The 26,574-nt window shown below is 44.2% G+C and overlaps 1 protein-coding gene across 2 annotated transcripts in view; it reads right to left on the bottom strand.

Moving 5' to 3' along the window:
• Nucleotides 1–10,343: 10,343 nt before the first annotated feature.
• CDC42EP4 (CDC42 effector protein 4) overlaps nt 10,344–26,574 on the bottom strand; it is a 66,035-nt gene continuing 49,804 nt past the window's right edge. For both annotated transcript variants that reach the window (XM_069199810.1, XM_069199811.1), the window contains exon 2: nt 10,344–13,088. In XM_069199810.1, coding sequence (XP_069055911.1) covers nt 11,866–12,903 — 1,038 coding nt within the window. In that variant the 5' untranslated portion in view covers nt 12,904–13,088 and the 3' untranslated portion in view covers nt 10,344–11,865. The remainder of the gene's footprint in view (nt 13,089–26,574) is intronic.

Below are 26,574 nucleotides of genomic sequence, written 5' to 3'. Positions count from 1 at the left end.
GTAACACGATTACAAAATGTGCAGCCTAATTTGCCTTTTCTTGCCCCATAATTTAGCGACCACTGCCACATAATTTGGTCTTTCTCCGCTGCATAACTCCAGTGGCCCTGACTATACGGCTTATCAATCAATCAATCAATCAATCTTTACGGCTTTGTTCTTCTTTCGTAAGTGCTCGGAGGTATTAACTGGGGCAGTGCCCGCCTAATTCGAAAAAGAAAAAAATGGCTTTCACTCTGTTTGACAACGCTTTGAATATGTGGCATGGTGCGTTACTGGCCTTTCACATAAGGAAACGGGCAGCTGAGAAGACCGTGATGCAAATGTCCCCAGTGGCATGATCAGCTTCTGCGGTACTGGCTCTGCAGGCCTGGCATTGTGAAGCAGGCCTCTAGGGGACGCCGATCAGCAGATGAGCCTGCGAGGCTCGAGTCTTTGCAGTCTCCAGGTCACGTGTGAATCCAGGGGGGGGGGAGCTCTGATCTGGGGCGTGGTTTAAGGGTTGGCATAAAATGACTCCCCTGTGGTGCTAGAGGCCTTCTAGCAGGTTAGTGGAGGAGACTCCCACAGAGTTCTAGCAAATATCAGTGGGAGTTGGCAGGCTCTGTGGGAAGGGAGGAGTAAAACGAAATACTCCCTGGTGATGAACACCGCTATAGCACAGTATTAAGGCTCCTAATGAGTGAAAACAGCTAGTTTAGATTAACTAAAGTGTATTAAAGAGGAAGTTATATTCCTCGTGCGGCATGCCCAATTTACGGGCCTCTCAGAGCTGTGAAGTCAAACGGTTACACACAACTGACCAGTTGGGCCTCAGAAGTCGAGGCTCTTCATCGTGCTACATCGCTTGCCTAGCATCATTCTGAACCCGGCATAGGTAAACCACGTCATCCTCTCCAGGGCCAGTGCTCATAGCCGAATTCCAGACAGAGCCGTAGGTGTCCCCACCGCCCTTGGCTAGCTCCCCCACAGTAGGCGCCAAACAGTCTTTCCTTCTTCTCCCATCCACCGTTTTGTGTTTTAAACAACAGCACTGTCGTCTAAAATTGAATCCAGGCCAGATCCCCGCACCTGTAATGTGTAAAACATGTTAATAACCATAATAGACCTGACATCAGGAAAGTTCACACCTGTTGCGCATCAAACGCTTTTTAATTTTTTTTTTTTTATAAAAGGCCAGGATAAAAGTGTAGCTAATTAAATAGCTGCCATTTAGAATTATTAAATCGTCGGCATTTTTGGACTGTGTGGGATAGCATGTGGTCCCATTGTACGACTGATGCAGCAGCCCATGTCTGCACGGAGTACTCTCCTTTAGGCCGTGGCTCAAACATCGGGACACCCTTACCCACCCTACCTCCTGGCAAGGGAACAGCTCTCCTACCGAGCAGCACTTGGGGTGTAAGGGAGCGATCGCCTCCATCCCGAAGCATCCCTTTGAGAGAAAGCTCCAGTCTCCGTCTACCTCGACTCCAGGGGCACAAGTCTCACCAGCAGCCGTCCGACCAAAAGGTCCATGCACTACCCTCTGAGCTAGAAGACATTTTTACATCGTAGCCAGTGCTTTAAATGGGCCGGTACTGTCCGGTACTGAGTACCGGCACTTTTTTATTTTGAGAGGGAGAGTACCGGCACATCTCAAGAAAAACGCAATACTTTTAATTGGAGAGTACCGGCACTTCTCAGAAACAAGCAGGTACTCTGGCACATAGTACCTGCACTTTAATTTTTCCATTCGTAGCCATGACCTTAGTAAGTTCCAGTAAGTTAAACCACGGAACGAACAGATGGCAAAGAGCATTAACATTAATGCCCAGGAAGTGACAGTTCTGTGAAACTAGTTTTCTTCACTATTAGGAAAAGGTTTGGTAGCCAGTTCCAATATTTTTCATTGAGTTACTCCTACCCAGCAATGTAATCAGGTATGAAATGCAATCGTGGCCTTGCCAGGACTACCACCCATATGAAAGTCTCACACACAGGAGTGAAGTGCTCATCTCACTGAGCTGTCCTTCCAAGTGCAAGCAGCGCCCCACATCGGGGTAGTAAGCGCTATATAAATAGTTCACAGCACGACCATGTGCAAAATATAGAGAGCCGCGAATTGACCTGAAGAGGTATGCAGTCGATTCTTTTTTGTTGCCAGCACGGAAATACATGTAGTTTAGGCCCTCCCAGTGTGCTTTGGTTGGCAGCATTTTCATCAGTTTCAGGTACAGTGGGAAGGACTTGAAATCCAAAATTGAAGATCAAAGATGCAGTAACTCACTTTGGTGAGATTTTGAGTGGGCACATCTCACAGAGATAGTCAGTAACAGTGTTGAATAGGAAGCAACATATATGTATTAAAATTAGCGTCAGGAGCCTATAGCGGAGCAGAGGCACATGCATCATCCATCCCAGCGATTCACCCATGCAGACCAGGGTTAATGCGCATTCTCACCTCCTCTCGGTGCCAGGGGCTCGGGTGGACACCTGCTGATATCAATTTGCTATTCTTGTCCGTGAAGTGAACTCCTTTTTCAGTGAGATTGTGGCTAACCGGAGGGCAGCCTTCAGAGCCATCTACAAGGCTGGACAGCCATCACTACTCCTACAGCATCCAGAATAGTTTAAACAAACACTCATAGTGCCAGAAGTCTCTCTTATCTCTACATAAAAGCGAGACCAATTGTCATTGTTATTTTTTATTTTATTTTTTTAAAACAGTCGTCAATGTATTTTACATTTCTACTGCAGTTATTCTATTAACCACCAAGTGGCACTCAAATGAACAAGACTGGTGTTTAAACATCGCTCTATTTTCTTAACTGCTGCCAAGAAAACTGATGCGTTTGTAGCAGGACAAATAGAGAAGCAAAATAAACTCCTACAGGCAGTTCAAACACAGAAAGTGAGGAAAGCAAGGGAAATTGCCACAAAAGCCAACCAATCTCGAGAAAGCATTGGCAACGTGCAGTATTGTGGGCCCCGAGTGTCTTCGATAACTGGATAATCAAGGGTGTTTTTCTTTGGCAGCAGCACAGATCGGAGGTAGGCACCCACGGACCTAAACAGATTTTTAGGTCTAGTGTCACAGTGCAATGGTCACCTGACCTTTTACCCTACTATTGTACATTTCTTTGCTTCTACACAAATACATATATATTCATGCTACTTCGTTGTAATAATTCACATTACCATAAATCTATCCTTTAAGCTAGACCTTAAAAGCATTGCCAGGGCTTGATCTTTTCCTGACTTTTATTAAGGTCAAGTAGGAGTTTGTCTCAACGATGGGATGGGTCGGGGAATTCATGTAACAGTATTTTATGCAGTTTTCATGGACGCGGCCTCCTTGGTGGATACGTATTCCAATTAAGTTAAAGGAGACATAGTTTAACAGGATCCTGAACGCACATATCCACTGCACAGATTGAAAGATGGTCTGATATATTGACCTTTATGGTTGACTTAAGGTCTGGGCTTTGGTCGACCCTAGAAAGTCTTTCATGAAGCCACTGTTTCCATAGTGAAGGAGTATATAGCTCTGTGCCATCATTAAAAGTGTTTCTAATCGCATCAAACTTCAGATATTACAGGTCCCGAAGAACAGTCGTGTTATTGCCCTGGATCACATAATGAGGTCAGTGGGGGAGCTGGAATTTGAGCCCAGGCCTCCTGAATCTACAGTACAAAAATACTCAAATCACCCAGTAGACTCATCATCTTGTCATTAAATAAACTTCAGAAAGGACTTGATAATCTTACTATGAGGCATTCAGTACACTCCAGGAACCACAAATTACTTTAAAAAAAAAAAAAAAAAAAAAGGCACATTTTGTAGTTTAACACTATTTTATGTTTATTTTACCGAAACATTGTACAAACAAATGACACCAAAAGTCTCGATGTAAACCCCCATGCCATTCGCTGATTGCTCCCAAACCAGATTCGGAGCATGTCCAGGGCCAGGGCCTTCCCTCTCTGCTTTTGGCATGGTGTAACGTGGCCGAAAATAAAGCAACCTGTTGATCAGCGGCATTACACAGTCCAAGATGAAAGAGGGTTACAGAAGTTCTTCCTGCAGTTGAAAGCTATGCCGGTGGGAAGAACTGGTGACAGAGGGGTACAAGCTGCCACTACCATCCAATCCCATTCCGCTACTCCCCCAAAAGCAAGGCTTTACTATAAATCTAAATAATCTTTAGATATGGCATGTGATCTGCCACCCGTAACCAATATATACTAGAGCATTGTTTATTACATTTGCAACAGAACGGCCATTTTATAAAGGTGCTTGTCTTGACATCAGAATGATGAACGTCTGGATCGGGACCTAAAATAATTGAAATCCGTGGGTAAGACTATAGCTAGATCTGAAGCAGATGGTTTACCAATTAAGTTGTCTTCAAAGCGACATCTTCAGCAAGTCCAGAACTGGACAGAGGAACCCATCACTCTCAGGAACAAGACCGACAGATTAGAATAAGAAACCCCTCTGACTAAGAGGAACAAGGTAGACAGACCTTCTGGAAAGGGGAGAGAGGACTCCAACAGTGCCTGGGGATGGATGAGAAGACAAGTGAGATGAGCGATCCTCTATCGAGGGAAACAGAAATCGAACAATTAGGCATCTCAGACACAGCTCAAAACCCAAGCACCTTGAAGCAGAGTAGCCATGTTTGGAGGAAGAGCTGGAGGCGGCCGTCACGTGCACTGAAGCACCACAGGCAAACCTTCGGAGGCTGCTGATGTACCTCAGACTTATTAGACACCTCAGCCACTACAGGGACCTATTCCTCTAGAACCCCATGGAGTTTAGGCCCAAACAGCTTAAGGGCAGGCAAACAATGAACCAAAGTCTGCTGACCACCTTCCACATTTTCTTCAAAAGGTGTCACCTGGATGCCAGAGATAACCCAAAAGCCATGGAGGAGGACCAAAGAAGATCAAAAGTGATGGTTGAGAACTGACCTATGAGTACTATGGTGCCCAACCTGGTATATAGATCCTCACACTTCTGGCTGAAATTTAAGAGAGTCTGGATTACTTCAACACAGTGAGTGGCAAAGGGCTCACTGGAATTTTGTGATTTTTTGCAACTGCAGAGCATTTCTGCATAATTTAGATTTGCCACCTAATCCCTCATCTGATGCATAATCTGCAGATTAACAAACAAAATGTTGCAACTCCAATGCATCACAAGTTATGAAAAATATGGAAAAGTTTGTTCCTGCACAAAGATAGACTGGTCAGCTTTCAGTTTATTGCTGTATTTGGTTGTTAAACATGTACTACTTAGGTGAAATATTTGCTCACAGTGTTACAATGTATAAAAATTGCACAATAATGAAGTTATGTTATCAAAACGTGCCACGTTACGGCCGCACGATTTCCCTTCCTTGCCACATAATTTAGTCAACCCTGCTGCATTAGTTCGGCCTCCCTTGCTGCACAAATCCAGCGGGTCTATGATTAGGTCCCATAGTTCTCACTGCTTGAGCAACCCTTGTAACTGTTCTATGGAATCTGGTAGGACAGTGTACTACGAAACCTGAAAGGAGGAGGCAAGGCTGCAATTTTAGGGACCTGAGAAAAGTTCTTTCAAGTCAATCAGTTTATACCCTCTATTCAAAAACCAAAATAATTCATTTCTATTGGTGTCCTTCCAGTCCGAAAAAAGAAAGCTCTTATTGATCACGTGGAAAGTCAAGGAGTCCGCAGCAAATGTCCCATAATATGTGTTGAAATCTTAGAGGACCTCCAATTTGGACTCCTAGAATCCTCGCATGTCATGAGTGTGGGTCCCACCTCTTGAGGCCACACCCCTTAAACACATTGGCCTTCAGAAAGTGGGTCCTGATTACCATGAACAGTGTCTGTCAGGTGCAATCTTCTTAGGAAGATGATTAGAGAGACCCATGGCTGTAGCCTCAATGTGAGCACTCTTGTCAAAAAATTGAGAACGAGAGAGGGAAAGCACCTCAACTTCCCACAAGCAGCAGGGCCTGGGTGTTTCTCCTAGGGGCAACCCTACTGCGCACCTTACAAGGAACCCCGTTTCAGGGCCAGGCACCAGGTCATAACCAATAGTATCCCTGCCGCAGAAGACCGCTGACATGAGGGCATGGTACACTTCTTCCACTCCAGCTATATCATGCGAAGGGGGCAGCCCACAACCACTTCTTGTGGAGGAACAGAATTCGCCAAACTGGGTGCCAGAGTCTAGAGTTGCCACATCTCACCCTTGCTTCAGCTATAGCACATAAGTGGGACCGCTCTGCCCTGATGAAGTTCACAAGAACTCTGTAAGACCAGGAACTGGACGTGGGTCTGACGCATACTAAACACCCGACCGCAGCAGAATGGTGTGGACTGGCACGGTCTGAAAACAGTGTACAGCGAAGCCAGACTTCAAGTAACGAGGGCATGTAAAATAAAAAATAAAAAAATGCTGTTTGTTGGAAAGAAAGTCAAGCGTCTCCAGTACGAGACAGACAGTAGGTGTGCTTGAAAGGGAGGGAGTGATGAATACTGGTGAATGGTGTAGAAAGAGAAGAAAGGCTTACTTGAAAGGGGTCATCAGAAAATAGTAATCTCAGACCTGCTGAATAGAGAGTTACCTGTTTCAGAGGAGGCTCCTCTCCCCACTCATGTAGGGTTTGGGACAAGAAGACCGACAATGAGGTTAAGTCAGGCCGTTTTGGAGGTCTGAGGTTTTAGAGTTTTCTAGTGCTCGACCTCTTGCGAGTCACTTGACCCAGACTTACCTGCTAGTCTTCAGCTATTTGGAGAGTTAATTTCAAAACAAAACAAAAATGAACTTTTTAAAAAGTCCTGAACCATTTGAGAAATATCACTGAAAAAGTATATTCTATTTATTACCATGCTCCACCGGACTTTTAATCAATCACAGCAATGAACCAATTACAATTTTGACTTGTGTGCCTGAGGGAGAGTTGTCCTATAATATGTCTGCTGTAGTAAGAACACTAACTTGTCTTCAAATGAAAGGGAACAACGAGGGCATCTCCGCTGAAAGGTCCAAAGAATTGTTTGCTTATTTAATTATACCTCCCTGCCACTAAAATTACAATTACATGCAAAAATATTTTTTCTTACCTCAATTTTGAAATCCGTGCCACCCTAAACTAGGAAAATTTAAATTTTGTCTGTGCCTCAAAACTATGAGTAATGGTGAGTAAGTGCAATGCGTGGACTGCATCTTAAGGCCGTGATCATTCTATTTTATGTTCAAATTCATTTCAAGACCTAACTGTTCTGATTGTCCGGGAATGAACGAGATCGAGTGTGATTAAAAAAAAAAATCTCTTCTGCTCTAGGCAAAATACTTTACTTCTTAGTAGCAACCGTACAGATTAGAGCCACTGATTCAGCCTTTCAGTAAACCGCTCAAGAAAAATCATCTAAGCGTTTAGGATACTGTTGAAGGGAACATTCACTTTGGAAATTACCATTCTCTGCATGGTCTCCTATTTTGGATTAGATTGTAGTCTTCGAGGACATTTATCATGTTTGGGTGTCTAATTTTGGCAAAGGCCTGCTGGGGGCCATCAAATAAGACGGCCATTGCACTGCTTAGCGTAACTAAATCTTTGCAGTAGGCAGCCATTTTGTGCATGATCACCAAGTGTGGGAGTGACCCATATTATAGCCATCAGCACCAGTCGAGAATGCACGGTCATTGGTTTCATCATAGAGCCTATGAGGTATATGTAGTCACTATAAAGTTGTGTAAAATTATCCTTGCCCGTTGTAAACACTGCTAGCGTTCAGCAATGCTACCACTAAGAATACCTCAGTGAATTAGTAATTGCAGTATAGATATATGCTATTGAGGCCAGCGGTTCAGAGTGCGTAAACAGTATGGTTGTGGCGGTAACAGGAGTTACAAGGATGTTTTTCATGAGAAGCAGTCTTTGTGGCAGGACTGGTTTGTACAGACGTTTTTTCCATAAGTCTGGCGCCTCTGAGAGGTCAGTAGAACTCGGCCAAAAGTGGGTAATGTGTCACGGTTAGATGGACAGACTCGCCATTATATGTACCAGCCTTTAGGTACTTAGCGTGCTCATGAGCAATGCCAACTTGCATAAATGTAATTTCAAGTCGGACTTTGGGGGTTCGCTCATTTTCAGCATACAAAATGCCAGAAAGGGATTCTTTTGCACATTTGCACACAACACAACTGGATTAAAAATGAGTTGGGCTATAGAATGGCACAGTAACAAGCTGCTGCACATCCCCGAGGGGGCATTTCCCGAAGAGCTGCTGTAACAAGGGATACCCAGAGGGGAGTCAAGCTGCGGTGAGATCGAAAATGTAGGGGAGCTCATTAAGCAAGCTTCTGGATGTATTTTACAGACTAAAGCCTGCACAGAAACTTGCTAATACATGTTTCAAGTTGAAGTTTTCAGGCTCTTCCCAATTTAAAAGGTGCGGAATTCACTTTTAGGTGCAAAATGCCCTTTAAGAGCTTCTGCTCAATTTCGGTTTCAAAGGGATGTGAGCGCCCACAGGCTCAAGTGCGAGAATGTTAGGACCAGCCGGTTGCAAGAATGGAGTGAGTGAGATCACAATGCGAATACCCAATGCACGACTATTGTCCCAAAGGTATACCGCAAAAAAAAATAAAAAAAAAATACATGTTACAGGGCTTTAGAACTCTGAAATCCAACTAAAGTAAAAAAAAAAATTAAAAAAAAAGCCAGACCCTCAAAAAATGAATTTGTTGGTGCTCTTAATTAGCAATTTATGGCGCCCAGTATTCTATTAGCAGGTATTACACACCTCTTGGTAATCCAGAGCAAAACTGCTCAAGGTCTCCATCACAGACTGGGCCTTATTCGGTTTTATTGCACTGTGCAGGCAGCGTGTGACGGTTTTAAGGAGTTGTAGGTTTTTTGGTGGGTATGTACTAACAAGTCTCAGGTTTACATCAGGAATCCATAAAAGTTCAGACAATAAGTAAAAGGAAAGTGGCTAAAGTGTTGGCATTTAAAAAGCCTCAGAGCCTTTTCTGTTGTGTGAAATTTTGGTGCTTTTTTATTGTTTTTTTTTTTTTTAGCTGTCAGAACTGGTGAAGGAAGGGAGGTCTGGATGTTCGGATAGCACGACCTTCACCATTTTTACTGAAGAGAATTAAATGTGGAGAAGAAGCGTAATCATTGAAAAGGTCCACTCTGTACATTTAGCTTTTAGAAATCGCTGCTCAGCCAGTTTCTAAGCGCACCCAGATTTAGAGGAAGTAGGAACTGGGACACAAGTGATTTTTTGAGGCATGACACTCTTTGGTGAAGATCTCTCGGTACCACAGATTAAAAAGCACTAGGCCACACCTGACAAAGACACGCTGCTGGAAGGTCCTTGCCCAGTGGATGGTGGCCAAGATTGGTGGAAACCCTCCATTCAGTTAGAGTCTCTCAGTGATACAACGCCCATGTGAGTGCCACCATGACAAGGGCAAGACTTCTCCTAAAGACATAACTCAGTGCACACACAAGAATCACCGGATGTCCACAGATGCCAACATCAGGCTCCACTGTATCTCAAACTCCTTACTCATCAGAATCTGGTGAACTACAATTCCACCCCACATGAAAACTGTACATATTTACACACGAAGGATGCTCAATGGAGAATGGCTGTACAATTCAATCGAGTGCTAGAGCAGGGATTTCTGACTACCATGTGTCACTCTGCCTTCTGCTGCCCTGACACTCAAGGCATATTTGCTGGACAGCCCGTCAGCTAAGAGAAGTACTGGGCCTTTTTATGCATTAGAATTGTCCAATTATTCACAATTGTAAATCCATGCATACCTTTTACGCAGAAGTGTAGTTTTTTTTAACAGTTTTAAAATGTGTACTGTATTACATTTTGCATGCTTAAAATAGATTTAAACATGTCCAGTTTTAAGGATAAGGCAGGAATCAGCTAATGTTTTTTTTTTCAAAATGTTATTTGCACTCCAAGTTATTCCATTTTGGATTCCAGTAATTTGTCCTCAAATCTGCAGCACTGCTTGTAGGGGCAATTTGGCACCACGGCTACCGAGAACGACGTTGCTGCACCCGCGGCCCAGACCCACCTTGGTTTACATATTAAACTCCGAGGCTGTACGGTTTGTAAACATTTCGAGTGCATGAGTATGGCACCAAATGAACCTAGTACACGACTGCAGATTTCCTCTACTGCATGGTGCATAAGATTTATGTCACAAAGTTGCAATCTGGTACGATTATGCGACAATAGTTTCCATATTTTTAAAGGCAAGGTTACTGTAATTCACTGGTATAGTCTAAAACATTTGAAAAACACTTCAGAAGAATTTATTGACCACATTTGGAGTTTAAAAGGTTTTAATACCAGGGTAATTAACAAAACAACAAAAAAAGGCTGGTAAATTTTTGGTCACTGTCCGTGTCTAACAATTCATTTGAGTAACAGATTTTGAAAGCATTGCTAATTGTGACACACAATCACAAATTATGAAAGAAATACAAAAGCCTTTTATGTTTTATTACGTTTCCAAATATTTTCAAACTTGCCATCAGCAGTAGACCATATTTATGCTAAGTTAGTTTTTATCCCCAAACACTGGAAAATATTGGGAAACGAGAAAAAAACAAAACACTGTGAAATATATTTTTTTAGTTAGATCGGGTGATATAACAAATTTATAATTCTAGCGTATTTATTTTTATAATATCCTTTAATGGCTCCTGTGACATTTACAAACCATTCTACTGTGGCTCGTGTGGTCTTAGATCAGCTACCAGCATTTCCCACAGATCATTCCACCCAGAAGAGACTTCGCACGTTTTCCTCTATTTTTTGGCTCTCCTCTCCCCACTCATAGTTGTTATGCTATCTCAAGGTGAGGACAAGCACTATATAAACTACCATCTCAGTACAACAATAGCTACTCGATGGAATTTTAGAATTATCCATTTTCACCCATTAAACATCTCCCATTGTTTATATGGGACGACATACAAACATTTTGTACAATCTAACCTAAAGTATATATACAGACATACATATATATATATTACACTCACACACATTTGCCAGGAAAAATATATGAATTGCTTTGGAAAGAGGGCAGCAATGTTCTCTGTAATTTCTCTACATATACATATTTATATAAATACATGTCTTGTTTTGCCCCATTTGCAGAGCTCGGCCCCACATATGGAGCGCAGTACTGGATAACTTTCTCAGGAAGTTATCAGGCACACTTCCACAAACCCTGGCTACTTTCTGAAAACTGTTCAGATCAGAGCCAGACAGATCCTTAGTAGGAGAATACCCACCTTCGCCCCTTATTAAGAGACCGGTATTTGGCTTGCATGGGGTAGAACCTACAAAGAATGCACCCCAGACCCAAAGGGGAGCTTGAAGCACACAACAGAAAAGAGATGCCAAAAAATAAATGCACCTGTTAGTCTCGTCATCATCGGGTTTTGTTCCAGCAAAATCCAATGGCTGCCAGAAGGCGGCAAAACATACAGGAATGGGTCGAGGAAAATAAAATGAAGCAAAGTGGATAAAAATGAAATAATATACATAAACTCCACTGTATTTTGTTAGATCGTGTGCATGTTCACCCATCGGAGTGTCTCCACTTTATCTGCTTCCCGTTCAAGCAGCAAATTTTCTTTAAAAACACACACGATAAAAAACAACCAATTAATCAAAAAGTAATCATGAGTCTCAAGTAGGGCCTGCAAACCCAAGAATTTGTTGTATCATCACCGGACAAAGGCATGTATCCAAGTTAGGATGTACCGTGGGACCAAGAAAATAAAATCAATTTAAAGAAAAAATAGATATGTACACTACAATAAGTTATTTTGTTCTTTAAACTCTAATTTCATCATCCTCTTCGTCCATAAAAGAGACATCTTTCTCCACACGTTTTACTGGTGCCCTTTTGGTGACGTTGTTGTCCCTCCGAAGTGGTGCATCCCAGTGCCGGTCATCAAGGGCCCCTGAGGTGCAGCTGGATACAGAACTGCTGTCCCTAGCTAGGTGACTGCCAATGCTGCGGACAGAGCTGGGGCTGTAGACTGAGCCCGTACTGCGATCCTCAAATGTGAGGTGCTCCTCTCTGGGCTTTCCCACAAGGCTCGGCTGGTGGGCCAACACAGCAGAAGTAGTGCAGAACCTCTGCTTGGAATCAATGTCGTCTTGGTTGTCATCATCGCAATGCAGGTCCAGGTCATCTAGATCCCACTGGCTCTTGTCCATTATGCCCAAGATGTCACCGAGCATAGAGGGTCCAAGGTCAACATGGAAGGACATGATGGATTCAGCGTGCTTCATGCCATAGCTGCTTTTGGGAATAGTCACAGGCAAATCTGTAGGCTCCCCAAATTCCTGCTCTTGTCTGATGGGGTCAGGGGTATGACTGGCTGCATGCGCTGATGCCCCATTGGATTGCTTTTCATGCTCAAAAGACCCATTGGATTGCTTCTCCTCCACAATCTTCTTGACTGGGCTCGAGGACAAACTTTTAGGCATTTTGGTCTTTCCCTTCTCAGCCTCCTTGTCATTGAGCTGGGGCAATGAGACTGCATTCTTGACAAAGAGAGCAGAGTCTCTTAGGGAGCCCAACATGTCGCGTCGGTCACTGCGGGTCACAGATTGAGAACGTTTGCTGCTGCTACGAAACTTGCGGGAGAGCAGGCCAGGCTTGGGCTCTGGCTCCTCAGGTTCTGCATCCGCCCCCTTGCTACTCAGGAAAGAGGTGTCCCCAAATGCGTCACCTGCTCTCCCCACATGCATGGTGTGCCGGAAGTCTCCCAGTGGGGCACTGATCATCTCAGCTGTCAGGTCCACACGAGAACGGCGCTTGGTACTGGCTGAATTGGCCACCAGTTGCTTCAAGATCGGCATTTTGGGATGACTGTATTTTTGTGCCGTCTCCGAAAATAACGTTTTAAAGCTGAAAACGGCCAGAAATTCTTGAAATGTTTTGTAATGTCACAGCAGTTAGAATCCAAGGCTAGCAGATCATGCACCTCTAGTCATCACCATTTCCAGATGTTTCAAACCGCAGAAGTCTGTAATTTTTTTCAGGCCTGAAAGGAAGAGAAGAACAGATGTTTAGAGACAGGGTCCATGAAGCTCAAGGCAAGTTATTCATCCAAAAATGTAATAAGCATACAAAGGGGGGGGGGGGGGGGGAAGGTCATAACACATGCGAATACTTCTACAGAAATGAAAATGTAGCTTTTCAGCTGAAGTTTCTGTAACTCGTGCGCTGCTATACACCGTCTACCAAATAGGTAGAAGTTTATGGTCTGCAAAATGTGCTAATTGCTCACACCGACGCCCTCAGACCTCGCTGGTGTATTATACTTTTTGATCTCACATCAATGGCTTTCTACACTTCAATGGGGTCTTATCTATTCTGCAGATACACCACCTCACACGCTTCATGTATTCCATTGCACTAAAGGGCAACCACAATTTTTCCCCCATCAGTAACTCACGCCACCCTGGAGCCTTACTCACTTCCCATCACTGACTTTAGGCACAACTAGTGAACTATTGTTTATTGTCAAAGACCATGTTATTGCCATCCAGTGCTTCAAAGAAATCTCGTTTTTCCACTACATCCCAGCACTGAGCTCAGCGCACTAACTCCTTGTTGCCCACAAACCCAATCCAAGGCATCCAGTTTATTTCACCAGTCCTCCCACCACCTTGAAACCAAGCTTTCTGGGTTTACCTTGACCTCCCACTGTCATCTGAACAGCAGCCTGTGCTGAATATCGGATGCTCACCTAGTAAGGGCTACTGTTTTAGAAAGACTGAAGTGGGTTGTGCATTCCCTGCAGCGGCCACCCTCCTCTGGAACTGGCATCCCACCAACATTGAAAGTTGCTGTAGGAAAGCACTCACTATCTGCGTTTTCCCTTCAGTTCACACCTTAAACAATACTCATTCCATGCAGCACACCTCCTCTAACTCTTACGATGTCAAGTAGCCACACCTTTACCAGATGTACATGACAACAGAGAAATATAGCGCTGACTTCACATAGTACCGGAGTGGCCCCACGCTACGTAAATCCTATGCACCATGTCAGAACCCACATTCCTAACCTATTACTAGGCTGAATCCGTCCACTAATTCTCTATCAAGTAGCCATCTCCTCAAAAAGCCTCACTTCTACCTCACGCCCCACTGCTTAGCCCACACCCACTGGGTCACTTTCAAGGCACTCTGAGCCCTCGCCAAGTCCGCTCGAAGGGGCCTCACTCTTCCCACACACTTTCCTCTTCTAAGTTCTTTCACACAGGTTGGATATAATTGGGAAGTCGAAGCATCTTTCCTTTACAGAGCTTCGAGGCGGCTGAAGCGTGGCATGATGTGTATAGAAAAAAAGAAACATCACACTGAAGCCTCAATTCATTAACGAGCAAATGCTGATCAGTCGAGCTTTGAACGGAAGTGAATTCTGCTGAGCACAGTCCAACTTGTGATCCCAAAGAGACTTGACTCATTGAGATCGATACCACTCGCCGCATAGAAAGCTGGGTAAAAGGCCGACACCCTAATGAAACCTACTAGTGTCATATCCCGGACTCCTCACTCAAATCTTCTCTTCCCATCCCAGTATGTAGTGAAAATGTTTAACTCTGGCTGCCTCCCAACAAAAGATCCTCTAAGTGGATTCCCGCCTTTAAGAGAGACAGAAACTGGAGGAGAGGATTACTGGGCGACTCGTATGGCAACGGGACCACGGCGCAGGGCTGAACCTTTTAATCTGCTTTACTATTTATTTATCGTCTTCTGTGCATGCCTGGTAATTATTACTGGGTGAGAGGCCTGACTCACCTGGGGGAAGGTCAGACCCCCAGGGAAATCCGACCTCGTCCGTCACCAGGACACACTAGAGCAGCCCTGCACTTTACAAAAAACTTTCTCATTTATTCACTCTTGACCTGAACTACCATTTCATAGAGTAAGGACGGCTTCAACCATGGGACGCAGTGCGGCTCACTTAACTAGTCAATGCGCGCACAATCCCCTTCTATGCATGTCAATCACGGCATGTAGTGCTGATCGCCTGCGTGCAGGCAGGGAGTGGACCGCCATATATCAGCTCTGAGAAGCAGAATCAATGGGCTTGGCTCCCAACATGAAAGAAAGTTAGACACCGGAAGAGTCACTTACCTGCAATGAACCTCAGCTGCTGGGGCATAAATTCAGGGGGGGGGGGGGGTGTTTGGGGCATTACATCCCCCTAATAAATGTATTTTCTGATGCAAAGTTGGGAACAAGTGCTTTCAGTCTGGTATGGTGGGGTGGCTGTTTGACTTCACCTGGGATTTTTGCCTGCACACAGACAAAAACAATGTCACAAAATAAAATGATGGACGGAGTGTTGAAACTTTTCTAACACTGACCCTCAGTCACAGATCTGGGTGTAATCCATTGTTATTTTGCCTGCCACGTCACCCCAGTTCGGACCCAGCTATATGCAAATCAGTCTTGACCCTGCTCCCAATGAGCACAGTCCAACCTGAACTGCCAAGCCAGGTCCTTCCTGGACAGGATTTAAGCATCTTGGGACTGATTTCAGGATCTCACCCTTCGTCAGCCAGGCTAGCTTGAATCCAGGGGCCCAGCAAGCAAGGGACCCACGTCTGGGCATACCATAGCCACTTAGGGCGTACAAGGCAATATCACAAAATCCGGTCCCAGGTTGCTTGTTTCCAGTCCAGGAAGGACCTGGCCTGGCAGTTCGGGCTGGACTATTCCCATGGGGAACAGGGTCAAGATTGATTTGCATATGTCTGGGTCCAAACTGGGGTGGCATGGTGAACAAAAGAACAATGGACTAAACCTAGATCTGTGACTGGGGATGAGTGTTTGAAAAGTTTCAATACTCCGTCCATCATCCTTTTGTGTTGCTAAAGTTGCCCTAAGTGGGAAGGGTATGCCCAGACGTGGGCCCCTTGCCCACTGTGCCACTGGATTCAACCTAGCCTTGCTGATGAAGGGTGATACCCTGAAACCGTTCCCAGGTTGCCTGTTTCTGGTTCAGGGAGGACCTGGCCTGGCAGTTAGGGTGGACTGTTCCCATGGGGAACAGAGTCAAGACTGATTTGCATATGGCTGAGTCCAAACTGGGGTGGCCTGCTGAGCCAAAGAATGTTGGATTAAACCCAGATCTGTGGGGTGAGTGTTTGAACGTTTTCAACACTCTGTCCATCATCCTTTTGTGTTGCCACAGAGACAGACACATACACACTGTTTTGAAAGTCCTCAAAATGGTGGTCATTTTACAAAATATTGTGTTTTCTCTTCATTACCCCCCCCAAAAAAAAAATCTAACTTACCAAGCTATGCCCCTGCTCTGCTGTGACATGCCGAGCAGAGCACCTCTTATCAGCACAGTGAACGGTCACAATCTAACTCCAGGCATGCAGACATCCATGAGTGTAGTGAAGGGCTCCTAGAACCTCCAATGTACCTCAGCAATGACATGCTGTGTACCTAGTCACAGAAGAGTGGACAGACACCATCTACCTCCAGGTATGCAGATATCCGCGAGTGTAGTGGAGGGCTCCTAGCACCTCCAATGTACCACAGCCATGACATGCAGCGTTTCTCGTCACAGAAGAGTGGACAGACACATCTACTCTCAGGCATGCACAAGTCAGTGAGTGTAGTGGAAGGCTCTTAGGCACCTACAATGTACCTCAGCCATGACATGTAGTGTACCTCGTCACAGAAGAGTGGACAGACAGTTCCTAGAGGGCAGCAAATCCATACCGCTGCAGGCTAGAGGATTCTGCACCAGGAGCCAAGTGCGTTCTGAGGGATTTTGGTAGCATCCCTTATCATTAGCGTCATTTTACTTTTCCAAGTAAAACTAGAGGAAATATCGCACAATGTGCACACTTTAAAGCGAGTTATACAAGGATCAGCGCCTGCAGTGTACGCAATTTGCACATAGAATTACTTCCTACTCTAAATATTATGTATTACTTATAAAGCGCGTGTTCACTCAAGGTTTCTTGGTGCCGTACAAGTGGTACTAGCAGAGCCCGAGTATATTAGTAGAGGCCTCCTTATTTTACAAGGTTCCCGTGTGCCTCCAGGGTACCCCAGTCATGGCATCCCACGTGCTTCATCTCTGTGCAGTGAATTGTCACTGCACCTTCGTCTTTTAATATAAATGCCCATCGCAGCGGGCTACTATCGTTCACAATGCTACCACCATTGTGGTCTACGCCTACTCAAGAAGGGTTGGTAGGTGGACAGGGCCCTCGGTGCAGGCAGGCCCCTTATCCAGAAGAGTGCTCAGTGCTGGAACAAAACACATGGAGCCCCTCCCACAACATTTGAATCATGCTTAGGGCATAATGAATGTTCTGACAATACTTGAAACGCTCGGTTTCCAGTACTAGGTGGTCATTGGGGGAAAAAAGCTACCGTATTCTGGTAGTTCCAGCCTTGCTTAACCCCAAATTGGATCAAATGGACTAAAGCACCAATTTACAACTTTCTCGAAAAGGTGAGGCCAGGACTGGAAACCTCGTGTTCATGATGCCCTGACCAGACACAAGGTTTCTGTGATCCTTGGACAGTAATGGAAAAAGCAGAACGCTTTTGCATTCTGTAGGATGATGTAATCCAGTGCCAGTCCCAACCAGGTTTGATCATTTCCCAGGTACATCAGGTGCCTTAGAGCGCACAGAGGCCGTCTTCAATTTCATTTAAAAAAAAAACAAAAAACTTTTGCTCAGTTTTTTAGCGGAGTTTTCGATCAAGATTCGAAGTGTGACTTTTGGGTTTACCGTTTTGCTGGTTCATGCTGAGAAACGAAGGCGCAGGCTTAAAGACAAAAAGAAGCAGAAACCAAGAGGCCAGCTCATAGCCGTTCCTTAGCTCACAACATGCTGAAGGGTGTTGATAATAGGGCAGAGCATTTGAAACAGAAGAAAAACAAAGGTGGACTGTCTGCTATTCAGGCCGACTCTGTAGTAGCCAGGCGATGTGCCTCCTCTGAGTCAGAATGGCACCAGACCCTCCTTTCCTCACCCAGTCTCATGGAAACTGGGGTGCTTGGCGAACCGCTCCTCCGTTACTCGGAGCCAGAGCCCTAATACACGCCAGACCGAGGGGCCTCGAGTCCAGGACAACAAAACACTTTTTTCGGGTCGGAGCCGATCCTACTGCGCAGCTCCATCGCGCCTTTGGCTTCTTGGCAGCTGCAGAAAGGAACATTGTGCGCAGCAGAAAGGACGGCTCCAGGCGCTGACCCCCTACTGTCATCACCATAACACTGCACCCATTTTATCCCAAGCTAAACATTCGGATATCTGCAGTGACCGGGTCTTTGAAGGCAGCTCTAGCAACGAAAACAAGTTTTCTCTCTTCGAGTCAGCAGGAGCGGGAGGACAAACCGCGCGCCTCTCAGCTGGGCTCTGGCGTCGGCGTCCGGCAGCAGGCTGCCGCTGTGCGGGTTGTCACTGGAAAACGGAGACACACCACGGCACGTATGGACTGTACAGGCAGTCACCGAGACTAGAGGAACACTTAAAGCGTTCACCGGGCCTACTTCTGAATAAAGCGCACTGCGTGTGTGTGGTGGGCGTTTTTAAATCTATAAGAAATGTCCTACTAGTAAAGCAGCGAGCCATTGACTTTTATGGACCAATGGGTGTTTTAGTCCCAACACCATACACCTGTAGTGGGAGCTTCAAGAACGGGAGGCCATTTGCAGTTCCCAAGCTGGTCAATATGGCTCAGACGCCCATACATTACTACATAGGCGGGTGGACTGGCAGGCTATAGCAGCTCAAACACTTGGTGAGACCCGAATGGAAAAAGTTCTGTGCTGCGTTCTCGTGAATTGCACCTTCCAAGCCAAAATTGTCACGCGCACAAGAGAAAGAAATGGCAAAGGGGGTGGTAGGATTTTGTGCTTTCACTTTGAGATTTGCATTCGGCGTTGGGGGATCCTGCCTCCAATCAAGATGTTGCTGGTAAAAGAGTGATGGAATTAAGGGAAGATATAAATACGAAAAGCGTCCTCTGTGAGTTTAGGGGCGATAATGATAATAACGGGAGTTCGTACTATAAGAAGTCACGTCGATCTCGGACAGAGATCCATGTGCCTGGATCATGTGCCCTTGCGAGACACGATGTAATCAAAGGACGTGACCGTGACCTTTTACGGATTAATGATACTGCGGTTGGACTACGGTTTAATTAGTGTTTTAAGCAATCAGGGGATCTCTTGGTGAGCCTTTAAAAGTCCGAGGAGTTGAACGTGCGAATTTCAAATGTCAACTGTGTGGTACAGAGCAACACCATTTTCGGTAAGCAGGAGGAAAAGGGCCACTACGCGGGAATACTGTTTTTTGATAGTGATGGATTCGTTTATAAAAGGACTAAAAATATGGTCTAATTGACGATACTGGAGAAACTTTAGCATATTAAAAAGAATAATCTAAACAATGGAAAATAAAATAAAAAATGAACAAATTGAATTTTGTACCGTGAATACCAACTCTTAATATTCTGCCATGTAGGTAAAAAAAAACAACAAAAAAAACTGCAAAGATCTTGGGAGGCGAGTTTGATGAGCAGTTAAGGACTTAAAAGTATATATATATATATATACACATACATATATATATATATATATATATATATATATATATATATATATATATACACATACATATATACACATATATATATATATATATACATACATACATATATACACACACACACATATATATATATAAAAATATATGCGCAGCGAGTACTACTGAGTGAATGAGAAGACCACCAGGCACTATACTGACTAAAGGGAACTTAAGTGGTGAGGTAAGAATAAATAGGTCAATGGAGAGCATATAGTACAAGTGGTAGAAAGGATGCCATAGCGTTAAGGAAGTTTGACAGATGTTTTTCTTCACAGGTGATTTTATGAGCAAGTACAATACTATGACAACGGATGAAAGAACATGAATGGATGGTGAAAACCGTAAGAGGTATTTGCCTTAACGAAAATAATAACTTATATTAACTGAGACTCAAAAAACAAAAAAAAAAACAAAAAAATTGAAGGTTGATGTAAAGCGCCCTTAGTCTGAAAACGTATGAGCGGATGGAGCGGCACAGTAATGGGTGATCATTAAAAATAGAGGAATTATCGATATCATAAAAGATCAAACAGAGGCATATATATGAACTAATTATAAATATAGTAGAATTTACATAATGGTCCGAAAATGTAAGAATGACACCCAAGAACAGGAAGCAACACATGAATGATATGAAACTAACTATGGAATAAAATAAGGAAAAAAACCTAAACTGAGTCCATGGTAATGAAAATATCAATAGAAGAAGGAGCCACTATTATGAAATGGGACCCTAAGTGACCATTGGTTTTTCAATCTCTAGAGAATAATAAGATTAGGGATGAGGACTAAGTAGGAGTATATATAGGAGGACCGAAAACCAGGAGTATATATGAGGATTGAAAACTAGAAGTACAAGATTTAGGGCCATATGTACCAAAGCATTTTCCCATTGACACAGGATGGGTAAAACCCTTTGAAACATCTGGACCTTACTGTATTACAATACTTTCGTTTTAAACGTTGCATTGGATTAATTATGAAGATATGTATGTGCAATATAGGTCCTGAAAGGGGCGTGGTAAACCTGTAATTCCACCCATTAAGTGTCATGCATTTTATGTAAAGATGGGTTGAAATGTGTTTTAATATTGGTTTAAATTGCGCCTATATAGCACTTACTACCCCTGACAAGGTGTTGAAGAACTACATAGCGAGTGGCCCACTAACCAGGAGCCTAAAGTAGTTAGTAGTCAGTCTATTACCTAGTGGGGTTAGCTTTGCATGCGCATTCCACGTTGTTACTCCAATTTCTTTGTGGTATATTTTTGACACAGATGGGGGCTATGTGAGAAGCAATTGCTGGCTGGAATTGATTGATGGTGTTATGATTTCCAAAAAGAGCATAAGACTGCTAGGCCTGAGATTTAGACTAGTTTATATACAAGAGATGCACAGGGAAGGTAGAAGGGACGCAGACGTGCATTAAAAAAAAAAGTATGTAAGTAAAAGTTTCATTTGGGCTGATTTTCTTTCCTACAGGATTCTAAGGAACATAGCAGGAACATGCGTCCACCTGAAGAGCACCGCCCCAGAGTAAAGACACATGTCCATGCAAATGGATGCATCTTTCGTCACCTTCCCACACCCACTTTGCCTGGTACCACATCTGGTCCTAAGCAATTGTCTTTTTTGTTAAGTATATCTATGATATGTGATATAAAGTATATCATTTCTAAAACTAATTTGGAATTTTATTGTATTGAATTAAATATCTGTTATAGAATTTTAATCACAGAAGGGTTATTTGTAATATACAGTGGGCAATCAAAGAAAAAGAAATATTTCCTTTGTGTAGTGTCTTTTTAAAGCTGGAGAACTATTTTTGTTGAGTGGTCTTAGTCCGACCATGGTCCGTGCTGGCAGAGGAAATGTGCTCCAACTGCTCTCCACAACGCCCAAAGCTGGAGTATTAGTAGGCACTAGGTACGCAGCCCATACAGATACTTTAGGAATTAGACGTGGTCTCGAGCAAGCTTAGCAGAGGATTTAGAAAGAAGAGCTCTTGTAGACATTAGAGTATAAACCAAGAATGTGAAAAATGTAAGGGGCGGAATATTAAATTCAGTAGATACCACAGACAGGCATCGGGAATAATCATTGCAGCAGTGCACACGCCTCCCGCACAGCATTGAGCCAGGGGCACTTGGATCTAAGTGGCTTTACAGAAACTGTATAGGACGTTTAAAAGTCAAAACAAAATAATTAATTGGCAAAGATTCAAGATTACGAAAGTATTAAAAAGGGGGACCTCCATTTGTTCACACGAGCTCCTGCGCCCTTGGATTAGTTGCAAAAAAATTAAGGCATAGTCATTTGTATTTGCTGAAAGAATAAAATGATTAGATGGTCTGAGAACGGGGCCTGTACTAGACACAGTAACGCAGACAATGTGGGAGCAAAGGCGCACAATGTTTGACGTAACTCAGGGGACCAGTCGGACAAGTCCGCCTTCCCACATTGGGAAGTGACAAGGGAGGGAAGGTGAACTCTTGCCCCCACCCTTGGAACAGCTATTTCCTTACACATCATAACCGCAGAAACTTCAACGAAACCTGTGCGTGTGCCCTTGGCCAGCAATGAGAGGCAAGCATGGCAGGACAAAGTAGTCATGACAACACTTGATGGATGATAATTTGACAAGAAGGAAACCACCCTAAAACCATACCCCGGGGTACCAGAGTAGCAGCACTACAACAAAGCACATCTGTTCAGGCAGGACACCTTGTTAATGTATTGAAATCGGAGGACAATATTAGGAAGACTGGGGTATTTCGAGGTCATACCAGGAGTAGTCTGTGGGACCACGGAAACAGCAGCTCCACAAGTAACTAACCCAGCAAAGGTGGGCAACAGGGTAAGTGTGCAGGACAGGTAAGCACTGAAAGATGAGACACGGTTACTTCAAATGGAAGCTGAAGCAGCACTTATGTCTTGGTGGTCTTCACTGGGGAGCCAGCTGTGTGGGATCCTTTTAAAGTGGATACCTGTTTTTAAACCCTGCAGCAATCAGGGGTTATATTTGGAGTTTTGAGAGTTTACACAGGTAGAACCTCAGTCACAGAAAGGTGGCACTTTTCTCCAGTGTCACAATATGGGTCATCAAGGAAATTAAAAAGAAACAGAAAAACCGAAATACACCTCAAACTAAAATAAAGTATACAGTACCTAACTACTTAGGGCGAAGGCCCGCATCCGCAAGGGGCTGGAGGGGCCTGAGCGGAAACCCGCTAAGGCCCTGTAGAAAGCAGGCCAGACAAGAAAAGGGCGCACAAAAGACAAAGGTGCCAACAGGAAATGGCACTCCCTACCTCCCCCATGCCTGTGGCTGACCAGAAAAAGCGTTGACGACAAGAGCGCCAAATGGCCAGAAAGTCGTGAAAGCAAAGGACCAATGGGAGGCCTTGTTTAACTTAGAATTCTCCCCATCGCATCTTGTGGGTAGTGAAGGGGATTAAAAAGGGGATTAAAATGGGGCTGCTGTGGCCAGGACCCCCTTTCTTGTAGGGGGGCGGTCGTGCAGTGATCAGTGACGAAACCCACCCACACCAAGCACAAAGACACCCATGAAGTCGGAAACTGGGGGGGAGGTTGATTTGTGACCAGCCGAAATGATTTAGGGCCCTAGGATTTATTGCCATTATCTTCTAACTATGTAAAGGCTTCTTGTATTGTTTTGCTCGGGAGTAGGCTGAATGCAGGAATTTAGATCACCAAACATTATAAACCACTCACCAAATCTAGACCCCAAAGGCACTACTTAAATCAAGAAGAACTCCTTACTTTAATCTTTCAATATAAAATACTTAATGGGTAAACTATGCTTATCTGGTGCTAAACACGTCTGATCTACAGTGATAGCTTACGCATCAACATAAAAATAATAAGCATTGGCAAAACCAATAGGTCTCGCCTTAGGAGCCTTTAGGCTTTGACAGTGGTTTAAGTCATGCTGTAAAGCATCCAGATGGTGAGCAGCATGGCTAAAAAAAAAAAAAAAAAAAAGGCAACAGAAGGTGTGGGTGAGGGGAAGCAACCAGAGGGGGGGAGGGGGGCAGGGAGAGAGAAAAATGTGGCGCAGAGGGGGAAACAAACGGACAGAGCATAATGTGGAGCTGAGGTGGCGAACCACAAAGGGTAACAAAGTGCATGACTGCAAGCGCATCGTGGAGGGGAGGTAAGAGAAGAATGCAGGCAGAGAAAAAGCAACAATTGGGGCCAAGGTGGCTTGGGAGGGGCAATACACAATGTGGACAGCTGTGCAATATAATTACAAATACAGGGAGTGCAGAATTATTAGGCAAATGAGTATTTTGACCACATCATCTTCTTTATGCATGTTGTCTTACTCCAAGCTGTATAGGCTCGAAAGCCTACTACCAATTAAGCATATTAGGTGATGTGCATCTCTGTAATGAGAAGGGGTGTGGTCTAATGACATCAACACCCTATATCAGGTGTGCATAATTATTAGGCAACTTCCTTTCCTTTGGCAAAATGGGTCAAAAGAAGGACTTGACAGGCTCAGAAAAGTCAAAAATAGTGAGATATCTTGCAGAGGGATGCAGCACTCTTAAAATTGCAAAGCTTCTGAAGCGTGATCATTGAACAATCAAGCGTTTCATTCAAAATAGTCAACAGGGTCGCAAGAAGCGTGTGGAAAAACCAAGGCGCAAAATAACTGCCCATGAACTGAGAAAAGTCAAGCGTGCAGCTGCCACGATGCCACTTGCCACCAGTTTGGCCATATTTCAGAGCTGCAACATCACTGGAGTGCCCAAAAGCACAAGGTGTGCAATACTCAGAGACATGGCCAAGGTAAGAAAGGCTGAAAGACGACTACCACTGAACAAGACACACAAGCTGAAACGTCAAGACTGGGCCAAGAAATATCTCAAGACTGATTTTTCTAAGGTTTTATGGACTGATGAAATGAGAGTGAGTCTTGATGGGCCAGATGGATGGGCCCGTGGCTGGATTGGTAAAGGGCAGAGAGCTCCAGTCCGACTCAGACGCCAGCAAGGTGGAGGTGGAGTACTGGTTTGGGCTGGTATCATCAAAGATGAGCTTGTGGGGCCTTTTCGGGTTGAGGATGGAGTCAAGCTCAACTCCCAGTCCTACTGCCAGTTCCTGGAAGACACCTTCTTCAAGCAGTGGTACAGGAAGAAGTCTGCATCCTTCAAGAAAAACATGGTTTTCATGCAGGACAATGCTCCATCACACGCGTCCAAGTACTCCACAGCGTGGCTGGCAAGAAAGGGTATAAAAGAAGGAAATCTAATGACATGGCCTCCTTGTTCACCTGATCTGAACCCCATTGAGAACCTGTGGTCCATCATCAAATGTGAGATTTACAAGGAGGGAAAACAGTACACCTCTCTGAACAGTGTCTGGGAGGCTGTGGTTGCTGCTGCACGAAATGTTGATGGTGAACAGATCAAAACACTGACAGAATCCATGGATGGCAGGCTTTTGAGTGTCCTTGCAAAGAAAGGTGGCTATATTGGTCACGGATTTGTTTTTGTTTTGTTTTTGAATGTCAGAAATGTATATTTGTGAATATTGAGATGTTATATTGGTTTCACTGGTAATAATAAATAATTGAAATGGGTATATATTTGTTTTTTGTTAAGTTGCCTAATAATTATGCACAGTAATAGTCACCTGCACACACAGATATCCCCCTAACTTAGCTAAAACTAAAAACTACTTCCAAAAATATTCAGCTTTGATATTAATGAGTTTTTTGGGTTCATTGAGAACATGGTTGTTGTTCAATAATAAAATTAATCCTCAAAAATACAACTTGCCTAATAATTCTGCACTCCCTGTACATGCACTCTCATGTAGGGCTTGAACAAAAAGAAAACAGTAGCAGCAAAAATTAATAAGTGGAAGGACACAAGTATCACGTCCATGCTCCAGGGGAGGGACAAACTCATGAAGAGGAGGTACAGCCCCCACACAAGCTAACAAATACCAAGCAAGCGAATGAGGGATACTGAAGCCAACCAATAGTAAACACTGGGGGTGCTCCAAGCCCTCTGTAAATTGAGAATGCCAGCGCATGCAGTGTTTGCCCACCCGGATTCAGACACTGGTGTTACATGCAGCGTTCTGAAACATATGCTTGAACCCAAACCCACTCACAAAGCAATCTTACAATCTGCTGGATCAGACACCTGCAAGACTGAACTTTGACCCCTATGAAGAGATGACCATGAAGCAGAGTACGCCCGCAACATACACAGCACTGCTTACTAAAAACAAGAAGCTATATTTCAGTACCCATAAGAGGAAGATAGTCGCTAACCCACCTGAAGCACAACACACAAACACTTGTTAGGTTTATTTTGGCCCACCCCGTTCCACTGGGTCGGGTGATGTTTGTAATAAATAGTATTTAGACTCCATGTAGCTCACACTTCACTCGGAGGGGTCTATTTTGCAGCACAACCAGCAGGTGTTCCTATTTCCCACCCAACTGCCCAAATGTAATCAACCCCAGCAGATGAAAGGAGGAACAAATATGCAAGTTACCCACACATGCCTGCAGCAGCGCGAGTCCACTGAACCATCATACCCGCTAGATGGACTGGTTAATAAGTTATCCGAAAGACACACTGGTCAAAGATAAAGCTTGCTGCTGGGTACACTTCCTTCCTGCTGGCTTTGTTAATCACGCAGCAGTGACGTCATTACAGATGGTCTAGTGATGGCTGCGCGGCTCCTTTGGCACACAGCAGTCACACCCTCTCGAGTGGCGCGCATGCTCCACTTACGTCAGAGACGTTTACATGTGTTTTACAAAGTGCAACTGTATCAATGTTGTCAGTCCACTAAACATACAGATTAAAGCTTGCCTCTTTTAAGCACGCAATTTTCC

The sequence above is a fragment of the Pleurodeles waltl genome, chromosome 7 (genome assembly GCF_031143425.1).
Source record: "Pleurodeles waltl isolate 20211129_DDA chromosome 7, aPleWal1.hap1.20221129, whole genome shotgun sequence".
Lineage (NCBI taxonomy): Eukaryota > Metazoa > Chordata > Amphibia > Caudata > Salamandridae > Pleurodeles > Pleurodeles waltl.
This window is presented reverse-complemented; position numbering and strand designations above follow the sequence as displayed.